Source organism: Lygodium microphyllum, chromosome 26, assembly GCF_053477565.2.
Source record: "Lygodium microphyllum isolate KBCC chromosome 26, Lygodium_microphyllum_v1.1.10, whole genome shotgun sequence".
NCBI lineage: Eukaryota > Viridiplantae > Streptophyta > Polypodiopsida > Schizaeales > Lygodiaceae > Lygodium > Lygodium microphyllum.
Genome location: NC_141160.1, coordinates 99,347,332 through 99,363,021, shown reverse-complemented (window position 1 = coordinate 99,363,021; position 15,690 = coordinate 99,347,332). Strand labels below are relative to the sequence as shown.

General features: G+C 42.8%; 1 protein-coding gene across 2 annotated transcripts in view; it reads left to right on the top strand.

Moving 5' to 3' along the window:
• LOC148013597 (pumilio homolog 1-like) overlaps nucleotides 1-15,367 on the top strand; it is a 39,227-nt gene extending 23,860 nt beyond the window's left edge. The window contains exons 5-11 of one of the 2 annotated variants that reach the window (XM_087667961.1): nucleotides 12,252-12,359; nucleotides 13,595-13,807; nucleotides 13,942-14,052; nucleotides 14,179-14,236; nucleotides 14,315-14,373; nucleotides 14,458-14,632; nucleotides 14,716-15,367. In XM_087667961.1, coding sequence (XP_087524087.1) covers nucleotides 12,252-12,359; nucleotides 13,595-13,807; nucleotides 13,942-14,052; nucleotides 14,179-14,236; nucleotides 14,315-14,373; nucleotides 14,458-14,632; nucleotides 14,716-14,741 — 750 coding nt within the window. In that variant the 3' untranslated portion in view covers nucleotides 14,742-15,367. Of the gene's footprint in view, nucleotides 1-12,251; nucleotides 12,360-13,594; nucleotides 13,808-13,941; nucleotides 14,053-14,178; nucleotides 14,374-14,457; nucleotides 14,633-14,715 lie in introns of both variants that reach the window. The other variant, XM_087667960.1, reaches the window with a different exon arrangement.
• Nucleotides 15,368-15,690: the final 323 nt, after the last annotated feature.

Sequence of the window (15,690 nt, the reverse complement as noted above, 5' to 3'; positions counted from 1 at the left end):
TTAGGGGAATGGAATGGGACTATGCCTTATAGCAGAGAGGTTGAGCTTTGCATTCCTCTCGTTTCCCATTCTCCTTGAACCAAGTGCAGCGTGAATCCGCTTCGGACCTGGCGTTTCTGCGTAAAGTAGTTCGCTTGGGTCCGACGCTAGTTGCTGTTAGATAATGACCAATCAAGAAAACCCTAATTCCGATCGATCCTAAGTGGGAACGGCCAGGATACTTCCGCTACGTGGCAGACGCGGGAAGACCTAGATCGCAAGTCTCGTATCATTCCATGGGAGTGCCGGGCTGAGCTTTCTAGACATCCTTTCCGATGGACTGCTAAGACGTGTCCTGGATGATACTAGCAGATACGTTACAGACTTGATAGACCATCCTTGGTTGTTGCAGCTTTATTTAGATGCCTTTTAGTTAGAGCCGACTTTAGTTCTGGCTTAGTCATGTTCAACAGAGTAGGATCTGGAGTATTGCCTGGTGCTCTAGGGGAAGGTAGCACTTCCACTCTGCGAGTTGTGGACAACTCTCGTACATAGTGGACCTCAGATGTATTTAGCATGCCTCCAAGGTATTGTGCCGACAGTATGTTTGCTATGAGGTCACTACTTAGTGTACTAGTCATTGTGAGATGTATGCGAATGAGTATGAGTTTCACCTGGGGAGTGGAACTATACTTTTCATCAGCTTGTGATTAGTTTGGCATGAATTTTGCCTCAATTTTGAGACAAAAATTCTGATAAGTTTCACCTCCTTTTTGATCAATTTGAGAACCGTTTATGATCACTTTTGGGATTAGTTTTTGCATTGATTATGGGTTAGTTTTTGCAATGAGTTTATGATCGGTTTGGGGTCACATTTGCAGTAGTTTGTGATCAGTTCTCAAATTAGCAAGTGATTAGTTTATGATTAGATCATGCTCAGTTTTCAATGTTTTACAGCTAGTTCCATGGACAATAGCATGTGAGAAAATGCCATTGATAGCTTTTCCATGCTTTATGCTGAATTAATACCTTTCTATGGTTGATAGTTAGAACAATTAAGAAACATGCGTTATGGTTGCATCCAATGAGTTTCCAGCAACAGATTTTGACTGATTTATGGTTTTATATTATGTATAAGCTGGTTGGAAATTTTCTACAGGTTTGGGGCATGTAGCATGGTTGGACAACAATGCGCAATGTTGTGACTGTGACGCCTTATGGAAATTCCAGTGCAATATGTTTTTTCTTTGCCACAATGTAGTACAATTGAGGATGATTGTACAGATTTCAAGGGAGAGGTTTGTCATGGGGACATGAAATTTTGAGATGCTTTAATCTTGTTGATAACATCTGATCTAAGTTATTAATTAGATGTGCAAGGTTGTTTAGCACATGTGATGCACATGGCAATTATTTTATGGTAACATGCCAAGAACTTGGAGGATACAGTGGGTGTCAAAGGCAAAAGTTGTGATAAGTTATACTGGATGGGCTTTGGGGGTTAGTTGGTGTCAGTTTTGACCCTAGGACAGTTATTTGGCCAATAAGTGTTAGTGGTGATACTAGGGACTAGCATTAATTAATTAATTAATGCCAGTCTAAGGGTCAATAGAGGTTGGGATCACTCTAGGTTGTAAATGGCCTAGTCAATTTAAATACGGATGGACACATTTAATTTTGGGCAAGGTCAGAAGGGTTGAAATTAATTTTTAAGATTATTTAATTCTAAAAATTAATTAAATGATTGGATAATGTTGAAAAATGGGTTTAGAAAGCTGCCATTTGGCAAATGCCCATGCAAATTGAGAAAACATTTTTGGGGGTTGGGTCTTAGCCATTCATTTAGTTTACTACTCGGGGGGAGAGAGAGAGAGAGAGAGAGAGAGAGAGAGAGAGAGAGAGAGAGAGAGAGAGAGAGAGAGAGCACTGCTGGTTCATTTTCTGATTAGAGAATAGCAAATTGCTGTAGAAGAGACCCATTTGGGGGCCTAAACAAACAGGGGACAGCAAGGAGTCACCTTTTAGGGACTAGCAACAATACTGTTGATTAGATGACATCATTTTGGAGGTGTCTGGCAGTAGATGATTGCATTAAATGCATGTTGGAGTAGGCAGCAGGCAGAATTTAGGGTTTTCTCGCGAAGAAAATTAGATTTTTCTCTCATCTCGGCTTTCTCTCACCTTCTCCAACCCATTTTCAAGAGATCTCAATATTTCTCAGCCATTTTGACAAGATCTTAGCCAAATTTGGTGGCTAGCAGAGAGATCTTTGTCGTAAACCCTAAACTTTTGTAGAAATTAGGGTTTGACAGCTAGCTGTCAGAGATCATAGCCTGTCTGGTAGGGCAGTACCAGCTGCAGCAGTCGGACCAGCAGCAGTCGGACCTGCTGCACAGTCGGACTGCCACGTGGCAGTCCGACTGCCTGGAGCCATTTTATTCCTGGCCGCGCCCTATTTTGGCGCCCCGTTCTAGGTGATTTTTCGCCTATTTATTGCTGACGTTTTCAGCAGTCTGGCCACTATTCTCTGTCGCAGATTACAGACCGGTGCCGTGCAGATTTCTGTCTCTGTTCGCAGATTTCTGACAGCAGACAGTGCAGACTGCAGCAGACTTCGAGGTGGACAGCAGGTCGCGTCGTCGAGGTGGAGACACGCAGTCCAGCGCACTGCGCCCATGTATATCTTTGTATTCAGCATTCTTTATACAGCAGATCTTTAGTGTACACTGTCTCTTTCTCTCCCTTCTCTCTCTGCGTTCTCTCTCTCTCAGTCCTACGCTTCCGCACCGCTGCACTCTGACATGGTATCAGAGCAGTGTTTGAGGGCTGACTGAGCGCAGAATCAACCTGAAGTGGAGTTTCCATCGCGACACAAATTTGCGTTTTTTGCGTTTAAGGGCAGACAGGAGGGCTGCGTCAAGGCTGAAACGAGTGTGGGCGCACAGGAAAGGAGTACAGGTGGTGGATTTGCTGTTGTTTACTGCTGTTTGACGCGGAGAAAGTTTGAGTTTTCAACCTAAAAGTGCAGGTTTTGCTTTTTCATCGCCTCCTGCGGGTGAAGGAGCTTCGGAACGCTGAAGAGCCTTAGCAGGCTGAGTCTACTCAGTCAGAGGGGGCTGCTTTTACGTTTGAGAAGGCATTGCAGGTGAAGATGTCTACAGAGATGGACTTGGAGTTCCAGGCGATTATGGACCGGAAGGTGCCTGTCCTACTGGCTCTTCCTACAGATCAGAAGCTCGACGGCGACAACTACCGCATTTGGCGCGTTATGATGTTGGCCATTCTGGAGTCCTATGATTTGGCGGAGTTGGTACAGGAAGATATTGACCGGCCTTCGGTAAGAGATGAGTCCAAACTCTCTTCCGATGCTCGTGCGGAGTTGGCCAGGGCCCAATCTCATTGGGACAAACTGAATGCCAGGATTCGATCCTTTCTCTTTCTATCATGCACTACAGCCGTGATCGCTCACATCGAGCACTTGACGGTGGCTCGTGAGATATGGCTGGAGCTTGATCAAATGTACAATCGGATGACCCTGATGAAGAGGGTTTCTTTGGAGGTACAGATGCGGACCTTGTCCGTCAATAAGTCTTCTTCGCTAAGGGAACACATTAACAAGCTAAGGCAGCTACAGATGCAGGTTCAGAATGCGGGGAAGCCGATCTCCTCCGAAGACATGGCGATTACACTCTTGTCCCAGTTGCCGCCACGATTCGGTACATTTTACTCTGCCCTTATTGCTTCGGAGCGAGAGTCTACTCTTCGGTGGGAGGAGTTGGTTCCTATGGTCTTGGACGAAGAGGAACAATTAAAGGGACAGAATGCTTCCAAGTCGGAGGCGTTGACAGGTCAAGCCTCTCAGAAGAAGGGGAAGGACCAAAAGAAGAAGAAGGGGGATAACAAGTCCAAGAAGGACAAGGAGAAGGACAAGGACAAAGACTCCACATGCCATATTTGTGGAAAGACTGGCCATTGGAAGAAGGATTGCCCTGATAAAGACTCGAAGGACACCAAGAAGAAGGAAACCAAGGATTCTGGAGCGGTGGCTGCACCCTCATCAGCTGCATTTCTACACTTAGTTGTCATTTAGGACGCTTCACTGAATGCTTCTGATGCTGCGATGGCGGCTTCCCAATCTCGAGAGTGGATTATTGATAGTGGTGCCTCACGGCACATGACTCCTTCATCAGATGGTGTTGCCCAGCTGCGACCTTCGCGTGGGCAGGTTCTCATTGGAGACAGCTCTTCTGTTTCTATTGCAGGTCGGGGTAAGATGCAGCTTATTCCGGATGGACGAGGTGACACCCATACCTCAGAGGTTTTGCATGTACCAGGATTAGGGTACCATCTCCTTTCAGTTCATAAGATTTGCTCCCTTGGTCTTCTGGTGGAGTTTGACAGTTCTACGGTGCGAGTCCTTGATCGTGAATCGAGGAAGGTTCTATCATCTGGATATGAGGAGAACGGCATTTGCAAACTGAAGTCTTCCACTGCCCTCTCTACTCTTCTTCTTACCTCACAGTCACAGTCAGAGTTATGGCATGCTAGGTTTGGTCACCTAAACTATGACTATCTTCGGAAGGCGTCACGGGGACAGCTTGTTCGAGGGTTGCCGGATATAGTGGTGAGCCAGCAGCCATGTGTCTCCTGCATACGGGGGAAGCAGCATAGAGATGCCATTCCCCACACCGCTTCGCGGCGGTCTACTTCACCGATGGAGTTAGTATCTACGGATCTATGTGGCCCTATGAGGAATGAGTCCCTGCGTGGGAGCTCGTACTTCATGCTGATCGTGGATGACTATAGCAGGATGACATGGGCCTACTTTTTGGCACTAAAGTCAGAAGCTTTCTCGCACTTCAAGGATTGGCTTCTCTTTGAGGAGAACCGATCAGGCCGGAAGTTGAAGACCTTGCGATCCGACAAGGGAGGTGAATTTGTGTCTAATGAATTTGCTCGGTTTTGTGCAGATAGAGGAATTCACCAGGAGTTTGCCAATACCAATACTCCACAAGAAAATGGTATTCTCGAACGGAAGAACCGTAGTGTGATCGAGATGGCGCGCACCATGATGGAGCACCGACAGACCCCCCAGGTTCTGTGGGCCGAGGCTGTGGCTACTGCAGTCCACATCCTTAATCGATCTCCTACTTCGGCCGTGGAAGGGATGACTCCATTTGAGGCGTATTTTGGGTCGAAGCCAGATGTTTCTTACTTTCAGGTCTTTGGGTGTGATGCCTATGTTCACATTCCCAAAGCTCACCGTGACAAATTTGAAGCGGCTTCCCGAAAACAGGTATTTGTTGGCTACAGCTCCCAGTCCTAAGGCTACCGACTGTATGATCCCGTCAAGCGGGATGTATATACTAGCCGTGATGTGCGGTTTGTGGAGGTTCCGGCTTCTTCAACGGGTGAGGAGCACCCCGTTCTTGGAGATCCAGGGGAGAGTTTGGCTCCTTCTACAGTTCCATTGGAGCCTGTGCCGTTTGATTATGATTCTGTTTCTGACACAGAGTCTACTGTTCCACCGGATCCTTCTGAGGAGTTACCACCGGTGGACATTCCAGAGTCTTCTACTGATGGAGAACGACGAGGGGCGGTTCGGCCTCCTCCTCGCTGGGCCCGTGACACACTCCGTGATTCAGGGATCGAGGGGGTTCCTGAGGAGTGGGGACCGCAGGATGGTCCGCGGCGGTCACGGAGGCACCAGGCGCATTCTTCGGAGCTTGTTTGCTCCAATTATTGTTTGATGTCCCGAGTTATGCAGGATCGAGAGCCCACCTCCGTGAAGGAGGCTTTACAGTCCGCCCCATGGAAGAAAGCTATGGAAGTTGAGTTGGAGGCTATTGAGAGGAATGGCACTTGGTCACTTGTGCCACGCCCCCCGAAGAAGAAGGTGATTGGAGTCAAGTGGGTCTTTAAGACCAAATATCTCAGTGATGGTACTTTGAATAAGCACAAGGCTCGCCTTGTTGCTAAGGGTTTTGCCCAGCGCCCAGGGATTGACTGTCATGACACCTTTGCCCCTACAGCTCGTATGGCAACCATTAGAGCTGTTCTTGCTTTGGCGGGCCATAGGAGATGGCCTGTTTACCAGCTGGATGTGAAGTCGGCCTTCCTGAATGGTGATTTGGAGGAGGAGATCTACATTGAGCAGCCTCCTGGCTTTGGTTCTTCAAATGGGAAAGTCTACAGGTTGAAGAAGGCCCTGTATGGTCTCAAGCAGGCCCCGCGAGCTTGGAACGAGAAGATTGATTCGTTCCTCCAGACTCAGTTGGGATTTCGGCGGTCCAAGGCCGATCCGCAGCTGTATGTTCACACTTCCGAGGATGGTTGTGTGCTGTTTGTATTATATGTTGATGATTTGATTGTCACAGGTGATGATGCACAGCAGGTCCAGGAGACAAAGTCAGCTTTACATCGGACGTTCGAGATGACGGATTTGGGGCTACTCCATTTCTTTTTAGGACATGAGATTTTTCAGTCTCAGAGGGGGATCTTTCTCTCCCAACAGAGATATGTTCAGGAGCTCTTGGTGTCTTTTGAGATGGAAGATTGTCGGGCCCTCTCTACTCCTATGGATCCGAACTGGAAGGCCACTTCCCACTCAGCTTCTCCTTTGGCGGATGCTTCCCGCTATCGACAGTTGATAGGGTCTTTGATTTGGCTTCTCAACACCAGGGTTGATCTATGTTTTGCTGTTGGGCTCTTGGCAGGGTTCATGAGTGAACCTAAGACGGTGCATTGGCAGGCTGCTAAGAGGATACTTCGGTATCTGAGGGGGACGTCTGATTTGGGGATTCATTACCCCGCAGGGACAGATGGGTCAGATCTTGTACTTGCAGGTTGAAGCGACTCGGATTGGGCCGGTGACGTGGACCACAGGCGGTCTACAACAGGTTACTGCTTTACTTTGGGTGCAGGTGTTATTTCATGGAGTAGCAAGAAGCAGCCCACGGTAGCCCTTTCGTCTACTGAGGCGGAGTATCGGGCCGCATCTTCCACCACATGCGAGGTTGTGTGGCTTCGGAGATTGTTGGAGGAGCTTGGGTGCCCCCAGACTCGTCCCACATTGCTGCGATGTGACAATGAGAGTTGCATTGCCTTGGCAAGGAACCCTGTTTTTCATGCCCGGACGAAGCACATTGAGATCCAGTACCACTTCATCCGAGAAAAGCTTTTGGATGAGACCATCACTGTGGAGTATTGCAAGACGGAGGATAATCTTGCAGATTTGTTTACGAAGGCGCTTCCTCAGGCTCTACTTCGGCAACATTCCAGATCCCTCAGGCTTCTGCCCTGTTCAGGCTCTGAGAGGGGGTGTCAGAGATCATAGCCTGTCTGGTAGGGCAGTACCAGCTGCAGCAGTCGGACCAGCAGCAGTCGGACCTGCTGCACAGTCGGACTGTGCAGTCGGACTGCCACGTGGCAGTCCGACTGCTTGCAGCCATTTTATTCCTGGCTGCGCCCTATTTTGGCGCCCCGTTCTAGGTGATTTTTCGCCTATTTATTGCTGACGTTTTCAGCAGTCTGGCCACTATTCTCTGTCGCAGATTACAGACCGGTGCCGTGCAGATTTCTGTCTCTGTTCGCAGATTTCTGACAGCAGACAGTGCAGACTGCAGCAGACTTCGAGGTGGACAGCAGGTCGCATCGTCGAGGTGGAGACATGCAGTCCAGCGCACTGCGCCCGCGTATATCTTTGTATTCAGCATTCTTTATACAGCAGATCTTCAGTGTACACTGTCTCTTTCTCTCCCTTCTCTCTCTGCGTTCTCTCTCTCTCAGTCCTACGCTTCCGCACCGCTGCACTCTGACACTAGCTTGGGACTCATGCCAATTGGTGAAGGCATTGTACACTGAATTCAGCACTTGAAATTTGTGTAATTGTCGGGGAATTCAGATGCTAGCCCATTCATTGTGATTTGGTGCAGCATTTGGCTAGTTGGTGGTTCCATTTGTTCAAGTCCTAGGTGAAAAATCAAGGGGAAATTGGCCCGAATTGATGGCTGATTGTTGATGTAGCAAAGGGGCTTTTTGAAACAACAAAGGAGATTGTGAATCTTAGCTTGTACTCAATCCATTAGCAATCAAGGTGAAGAAATACCGAAAGGGGCGCCAGTTTTGGTGTTTAATGTCTGAGATTATTAAGGTAAATTGTGCATTTCAAATTTTATTTATTTGTTGATTGCTGTAATTAAGTGCTTAATCAGGGAATTACTACCCTCTCCAAGAAGAAAGATTGGTTTCTGTGGTGTAAGGCATATCTCGAGGCAATGGTTTTGGGTAGAACTTTTGTTTTCAAGAAAGGTGGTGTTGGCATTCTGTATGGAATTTAAGCAGTGAACACATGCCCTTTTGTGATTTTCTTGTATTTCTTTGTAATGCTCAAATTATTATATAGACATATTTGAGCTGTTTGTAATATAATACTTGTACATGCATTTGATGGTTGAGCGAAGAACATGTAAGAATTGTGGTTTGTTATGTATTGGCCTTTCGGATATGATAGAAGATAGTTGCTAAGTGTTGACTATTATGCATCAAATTGAATGTGTTGAGTTATGACAAAGAAACAAATATTGAAGTCTAATATAATATTTGGATAGATAACTATGACAATGCTTGTAGATGTGCATGGAAGAGAGAGAGAGAGGAAACACCAATAAAATGTTTGAAGTTATGCTCAATTTTACATATTTTAGTTTATAGTAAAGTAACAATAAATAAAAGTTTCTTTAAGATAAAAATTAGTAGACATAATAGTGCTTGTAGGTGTATATCGAAGGAGAGAGAGAGAGAGAGAGAGAGAGAGAGAGAGAGAGAGAGAGAGAGAGAGAGAAATAGAGAGAGAGCAATCTAGAAGCAAGTCGAGTCCTTGCATCTTTCAAATATGCATTGTATGGTACACCTTGAAGAACTCCCATAGATATATCTGCACTAGGTGCCTTAAACAAAGTGATTTTGTTTTATAACCTATAGTTGCTCTCATGCTTGCATGTTTTACTTGTGAAAGATTGATAGTTGGAACAAAAACACTGGAATCATTTTGGGAGATAAACCATACACCCCAATAGAGTGCTCTAGACACCAACCAAGAAAGCCAAGTTTTTAGTGTTAATATCTCACTAGCTACTGTATGACCAATATTTCAAAACTTTCTTATCTCATTTTTATAGCCCTCAATAGCAACCTCTAAATGTGCCTTTCTCCACTTTCAGCACAAGCGCTTGTGATCCTCTTGGGAAGAAGGACGTATATATTTTTGAGTATTTCATCATGCTTTGCTTCCAATGGAACACACTACTTTCTCTCTTTGACACTCTATCCCCAAAGTACACAGTGCGGATAGCAATCCAACTAGTGTTGGCCTCATTTATCATAAAACCTAATTTTGGTTTCTCAAAGCTGTGAGAAGAAGGATGTATACATGTTCTAGTGTTTCTCATTATGATTTGCTCTCAATGGAACACAAAACTCCTTTCTCTTTGACACTTTCTTATTAGCATCCCCAAAGTACATTGTGCGGATAGCAATCCAATTAGTTTTGGCCTCATCTACCATCGAACCTATGAATTTTAATTATTCAAAATCTTTATTTTGGACCATATTATTCAACCTTTTCCAAAACTCAATTTGTGCATATCTATCCTCCACCATGAACTTACATGTCACTATGGACAATAGCTCCCGCACATATGGGTCATAAACATGTGCAAAGATTGTTGGCCAATCTAGGACCTTATGCACAATGCACTTTGAATAAGAGGATATCTATATCTATTCTTGAGATCAATGTTACATACTCCATCATGTTGGCAAACTCATCATTCCCAATATCTAACTGATTCTCATTTTTAGCCTCATAAGCATCTCCAAAATAATATCTTTTGCTATTGTGGTTTGCAACTATTGTGCAGCAAGAAATAGATTACTCTTTGCTTTGGAATGCAATTTCTCCTCAATCATTTGAACATGTTCTATTATCACCCTCTTCATATGGGTGAGTATGGTTCTCCATATGTATAACACATTGTGTGGAGCCAAAGTGATAATTTTGGAATGCAGTAATATATGATTGCTGGGCAAGTTTCAATGCATTTAGGCATCTCTTGACAATGTCTATAGGTTACGTTTTCATATTCCAAAGTTAATATCCTTTCAGACAATGATGCTTCGTCCTTCCTTTCCATTGAGTTTCATTTTGATATCGAAGTCTCATGTAGTAGGAACAATCCAAATTAATACATTTGAGGTGGCTAGAGCACCTACTGAAAACACACAACACCATCAAAGCAATCATAAATACTTGTAACATATTCTATCCTAGTTATGGCAATTGTTCTTTTGCCCCATACCAAACATAGAAGACGTAGAAACACATGGGGGAAGCTCAAAGGCAACATATCCTTGTAACACCTTAGAAGCTCAAGAACCTTTTGAGAGTCTTTAACATTGCATAGCAGCATGCAACCTGCTATTTAAAGGCGTACTCTTTATCCAATTAAAAAATTGAGGAAGACTTAGTTTTTGGACCCGGAACCTAAAGCTGTTCTATCGATGTTATGATGATCATGCAACTTTTCCATGCAATCTTCATCACCGAGCACATGGAGAATAGTTTTATGCTTACCAGTTGCTTCATTGATGCAAACTCTACAGAACTAGTTCATCGGAGGATCTAGAAGAAAACTGTATTGATTGTAGTTTATATTTTTCAATATTCAAGGAGAGGGGTTTCAAAGAAAAATCCATTCTTTGAAGGTGAAAATGATCCATGAGCATTGCAAGCCTAAGCCCAACATATTCTTTTTGAGATATCAAAACTAGCTTTTGAGTTTCCAAAGGTCCAAAAATAGTGATTTCTCTAAGCATGACCATAGATACGAAGACAAGCACTAGATTGTAATGGTATAGATAGAAGGTCTCAGTGATGATTGCCTCTGAAATAAGAAAAATACACATTCAAGTGGGATCCATTTTGTCAGTACATTGTCTCCTTTTCCTTCTGATTTTTTTTTCTTTTGTGGGACATGGCTTTTATAATATGGCACATTGAATTGAATGCACCACAATCTTCTCTTTATGTCAGAAATACCAATGTGTCAATTGAGTCAATGAAAATCTTCAAATATGTCAAGTACCTTATGTTGGTTATTAGATCTTATTATAAATTTTAGTGTGTAAATGCTTATATGCTTTTGATTATAATTATAAATTTTTTGTGTGTGTACATACTGGAAATTATTTTTACTAAAAATAACAATTTTCATTGTGTAAATACGTCTTTAGCATATAATTGTTGTTAAAATTTCAAGTGTGCATTTTTTTCATGTGTGTACACACACACACACACACTCAATTTTTAAGAATGTCTAGATTTAAGTTTTGTAATTTAGAACATTAATACAATTAATTCAACGTTGAGTGAATGTATTGTTAATAGTTTGGAAAATTTACTTTGCCATCTGGATGAATGCCCAGTTGGCCATAGGGAATTCCTTGAGAACACTAGTTCATTGAGATGGATACCTTTGTAGATTGGAAACTGGGGAAATCTTAGTATTAACATTCACTCAACGTTGAATTAATTGTTCACTTGCCTTTGTGTGAAATAGCTATTGAATTAACACAGTTAATTCAATTATTGATTGAATGAATTGTTAAGAGTGCTTCAGTACATTAGGTGATTGAAATAGCTACTTGGCCTACTGCCTTCTATACATATTTTTCTACTTTTTTTGAAAGGTTAGTCCATCTGGCACGTGCCAAAATGATAGCTGCCTTTTATTGAGGGGTCCTCTTTGCCATCTGTACTAATGTGCACTGGGCCTTAGGGAATTCCTTGAGAAGGCTAGTTCGTCTTTATAGAGATCTTTGTATCTCTGGACTTTCTACAAAGCTTGTCTACTGCTTTCAGGCTTGAAGATGGAGTCTCTTGTGCTGTTGAGTGGTCAGTTGATTGCCACCTTACCCAATGTTATGAAAGATCATTATTCCTAGAACTCCAATCTAAAACTTTGATGGGTTAGGCAAGATTTTAACCTTAGTTTAAAAAGTGTCTGGCTTGAAATTCACTTTGTTGTAAAGAGAGCTTGTAGCTCTAGAAGTTTTACTGTAGATGATATATACAAATCTGAAACCAGCTGAAATGCACTTGTGACTCAATTAGAGGTGTAAATGCTAAGCTTTTCTAAGATGTTTGTTGTTTCTTCATATCTGGCACACTGGGGTTTTTTCAGCCTTTATATTGTGTACTGTTGAACTGGCAGTTTTTTGAGCATGGAAGTCCTGAACAGAGGTCAGAACTTGCTGATTGCCTTGTGGGTCATGTTCTGAGTTTGAGCCTCCAAATGTACGGATGCCGTGTCATCCAGAAGGTAATCTGCTCAGATCTTTGACATCGGGTTTCAACTGATAAACTTACACGGTTGGAAATTGTCTAGTCGATGAAATCAAGTAGTCTTTCTCTTCCAGTCCCTGTGTTTGTCTTTCCAGTTAGAATTTGTCCAAGTGTTAAAAAATGTTGATTTGGAGTTGCTTTTCTTGAATAGTTTGAATCAGTTTTGTCATTCCTGCCATTCCCATTTCCCCCTTTGGCATGTTCCCATTCCCCATAGGAGCTCACATTCCATTCCCTGATATTGTTTCATAAGCAAAGCGTTGCTATAGTTTTCACTGAAAAATAGAGGATGCTTGATTTATATAGGGGCATGAGATGATGGTTTGTTGTTGTGAAGTGTCAGGGTGCATGCAGTTCTCTAAACTGAGCTGGTGACATGTTGAGAGTTCTCAGATTATTGCCTTTTCTTTCTCTAAAGCAAGTGTACAGGCAAGTAAGCTGTAGTAGCAGGGGAATCCCATTCCCCACTTTGGGGAAAGAAGAATTAAGCCAAATAACTAAATTTGGTCTCTGAATCAAACTTTTATGGTTTATAATTGACGAGCCTATGAAATTTAGTAACGTTCCTCATCAAGTACCTGTGTTCTTCTTTCTAATTTTAGTTTGTCCATTTGATAAAATTTACATATTTGGATTTGTGTTCCTTAAATCATTTGAACCAGTCATCCTGCTGCTCCCATCATTCTCATCTTCCCTTTGGCATCTTCCGGTTCTCAAGTTCCCTGTTCCTATTCCCATGTAGCTATGAATAAACAAAAAGTTGCCATAGTTTTGAGTAAATAATAGAGGATTCTTCATGTACAGCGGCATGAGGTGATGGTTTCTTGTCGTGTGGACTACAACACCTGTGTGATAACTTTTAGTATCAATGGCAAGGCCAAGCAATATGTAACTTTGCTAGATGCGAGTTCTAGGTCACTTAATACTATGCAATGAGATGATCAAATGCTACTTCTAAGTAAAGGTTTTAGTGAAAGAAACACGGCATCAGGAAGCAAAAATGTCTCTGTAAGCCATCCATTATGTTATGTTTTCCCACTAAAGAAGAGAATGGCCTCGCATAAGTGGATTGAATTGAAGGTTGAAGCAACTATATGATTGCATTCATGGGTCTGTAAGTTGGAATTGCAGCACAATCTGTCAACTCTGTTTCATCATCATAGTTATGTTATATACCAGTTTTTTTTTCTTGACTCTCAATTCTGGTTTCAGGCACTAGAGGTCATTGACACAGAACAGCAAATTCAGCTAGTTTCTGAACTTGAGGGTCAAGTTATGCGGTGTGTCCGTGATCAAAATGGGAATCATGTAATTCAGAAGTGCATTGAGTGTGTTCCTTCTGAACATATACATTTTATTGTCTCAGCCTTTCAGGGTCAAGTAGTTATGCTGTCAACTCATCCGTATGGATGCCGAGTGATTCAGGTACCACCCAGTTTTACGTTTTTCAAGGGATCTTGGTGCCTGAAGGAACTACATTGTGTTGGTTCAAACACACTAACAGTCATCTTTTGTGACATCTGAGGCTGCTGATTGTACTGCTGTTTCTACTTCTGCAGCGTGTTTTGGAACATTACACCGATGCTGAGAAAAAGAGTACTGTAATGGAGGAGATTTTGTGCTCTGTTTGCACATTGGCACAAGATCAGTACGGCAATTATGTTGTGCAGGTGCTTACAACTTCAAAACTGCACATTCATGCTAATGCTTTTGATTATCATGGTCATTTATAGTGCTATGGAAGGCAGAGTCGTCTTTTGATCTTTTTGAAGCTCCATTTGTGTCCTTTATGACAGCACATCTTGGAACATGGAAAGCCAGAAGAGAGAAATGAAATCATCACAAAATTAGCAGGTCAAATTGTTCAAATGAGCCAGCACAAGTTTGCGTCAAATGTTGTTGAAAAATGCTTAGAATTTGGAGGTCCTGCAGAACGTGAGATTTTGATCACTGAGATGCTGGGTCATACTGATGAGAATGAGCCATTACAGGTGATTTTCTGCTTGGTTGTAAGGCAGAGGTTTGCTTCTGTATTAATAGCCAATCAAATCATGTTATGTTGATTCATTTTGCAGGCTATGATGAAAGATCAGTATGCCAATTATGTAGTTCAAAAGGTTCTGGAAACATGCGATGACCACCATCGGGAGTTGCTGCTGGCCCGCATCAGGGTGCATCTACATGCATTAAAGAAGTATACATATGGGAAGCATATAGTTGCTCGGGTTGAAAAGCTTGTTGCAGCTGGAGGTCAGTGTTTTCGCACGATAAGTACTTGGTGTCTTTTTCCTCTTCCGTTTATGCTTTTATTTGACCCATGTTGTGTATGGCAGAACGTCGCAGCTCTCAAGTGGCATGATGTGAACACTACGATATGCTGAAGATACAAAGTGTGCCTTTGCTTATGGCTTTGTTCATAATAGGATTCTAACTTGTCTTGTGCATATATGAAATAGATACATCTGTGTCAGATACGTGCAAACAGCCATTATCATCTGTTTAGCTTCAAAAAAGAGGACAACGGGTGAATGACTCACACTTTTAACTTAGAAGTGCTGTGTGAATGTGTGTTGAAAGAATTCTCGAAGGCTTGGGGTCTGGAAAGCTGCTCAGCTTTCCCCCGAACAGTGTGGGATCCCAGCTGTGCCAATACTTGAGTTAGGTGAGCATGGCATTGTCAACTGTACAGATTTACACATGCCTTCTTCTTGCTGCAGCTCTACACGAATTTTAGATACTGGTGTACATTTGTTTCATAGGTCCAGTTTATGCTGCATCAATAGTTGATTACTGCAACAATGTTGCGGTGTTCCTCTTAATGGGACTGAAGTTGTGTTCAAAGCTTCAATTCAAGTCCAGCCTTTGTACTTCAGTTTGCCTAAGAATGTATATTGGGTACTAATTCTAATATGCATTCATTAAAATAATATAGGTCACTAGAAAGGTTACTGGAGCTTTATAATAGAAGCAGTCACTTAAGTCACGTATCTTGCATTTTGGTCAATTTTAACATGAAGTATTGCTGTGTTAAGAGTATGACCGGATAGGCGGTTTCCTCTCAGCTCTGCAAGTGTAGAGTTTCAACTGTTCATTGTAAAACACTGGAAAGTGAAACCAATTTATAATGTGGAAGACTTGTCAGTTGTTATGGACTTAAATGAAAGACACCTTGATAAACCAAAGGGAGCTATCCAGCATTTTATGATGGTTTTATTCTGGGAAGTAAACCTCACAAAGATAGAAGTGAGCTCTACATGTAGACATGCCTCAGCCACAGAATGGGCAGTTGCAATGGTGAGTTAAGTCAT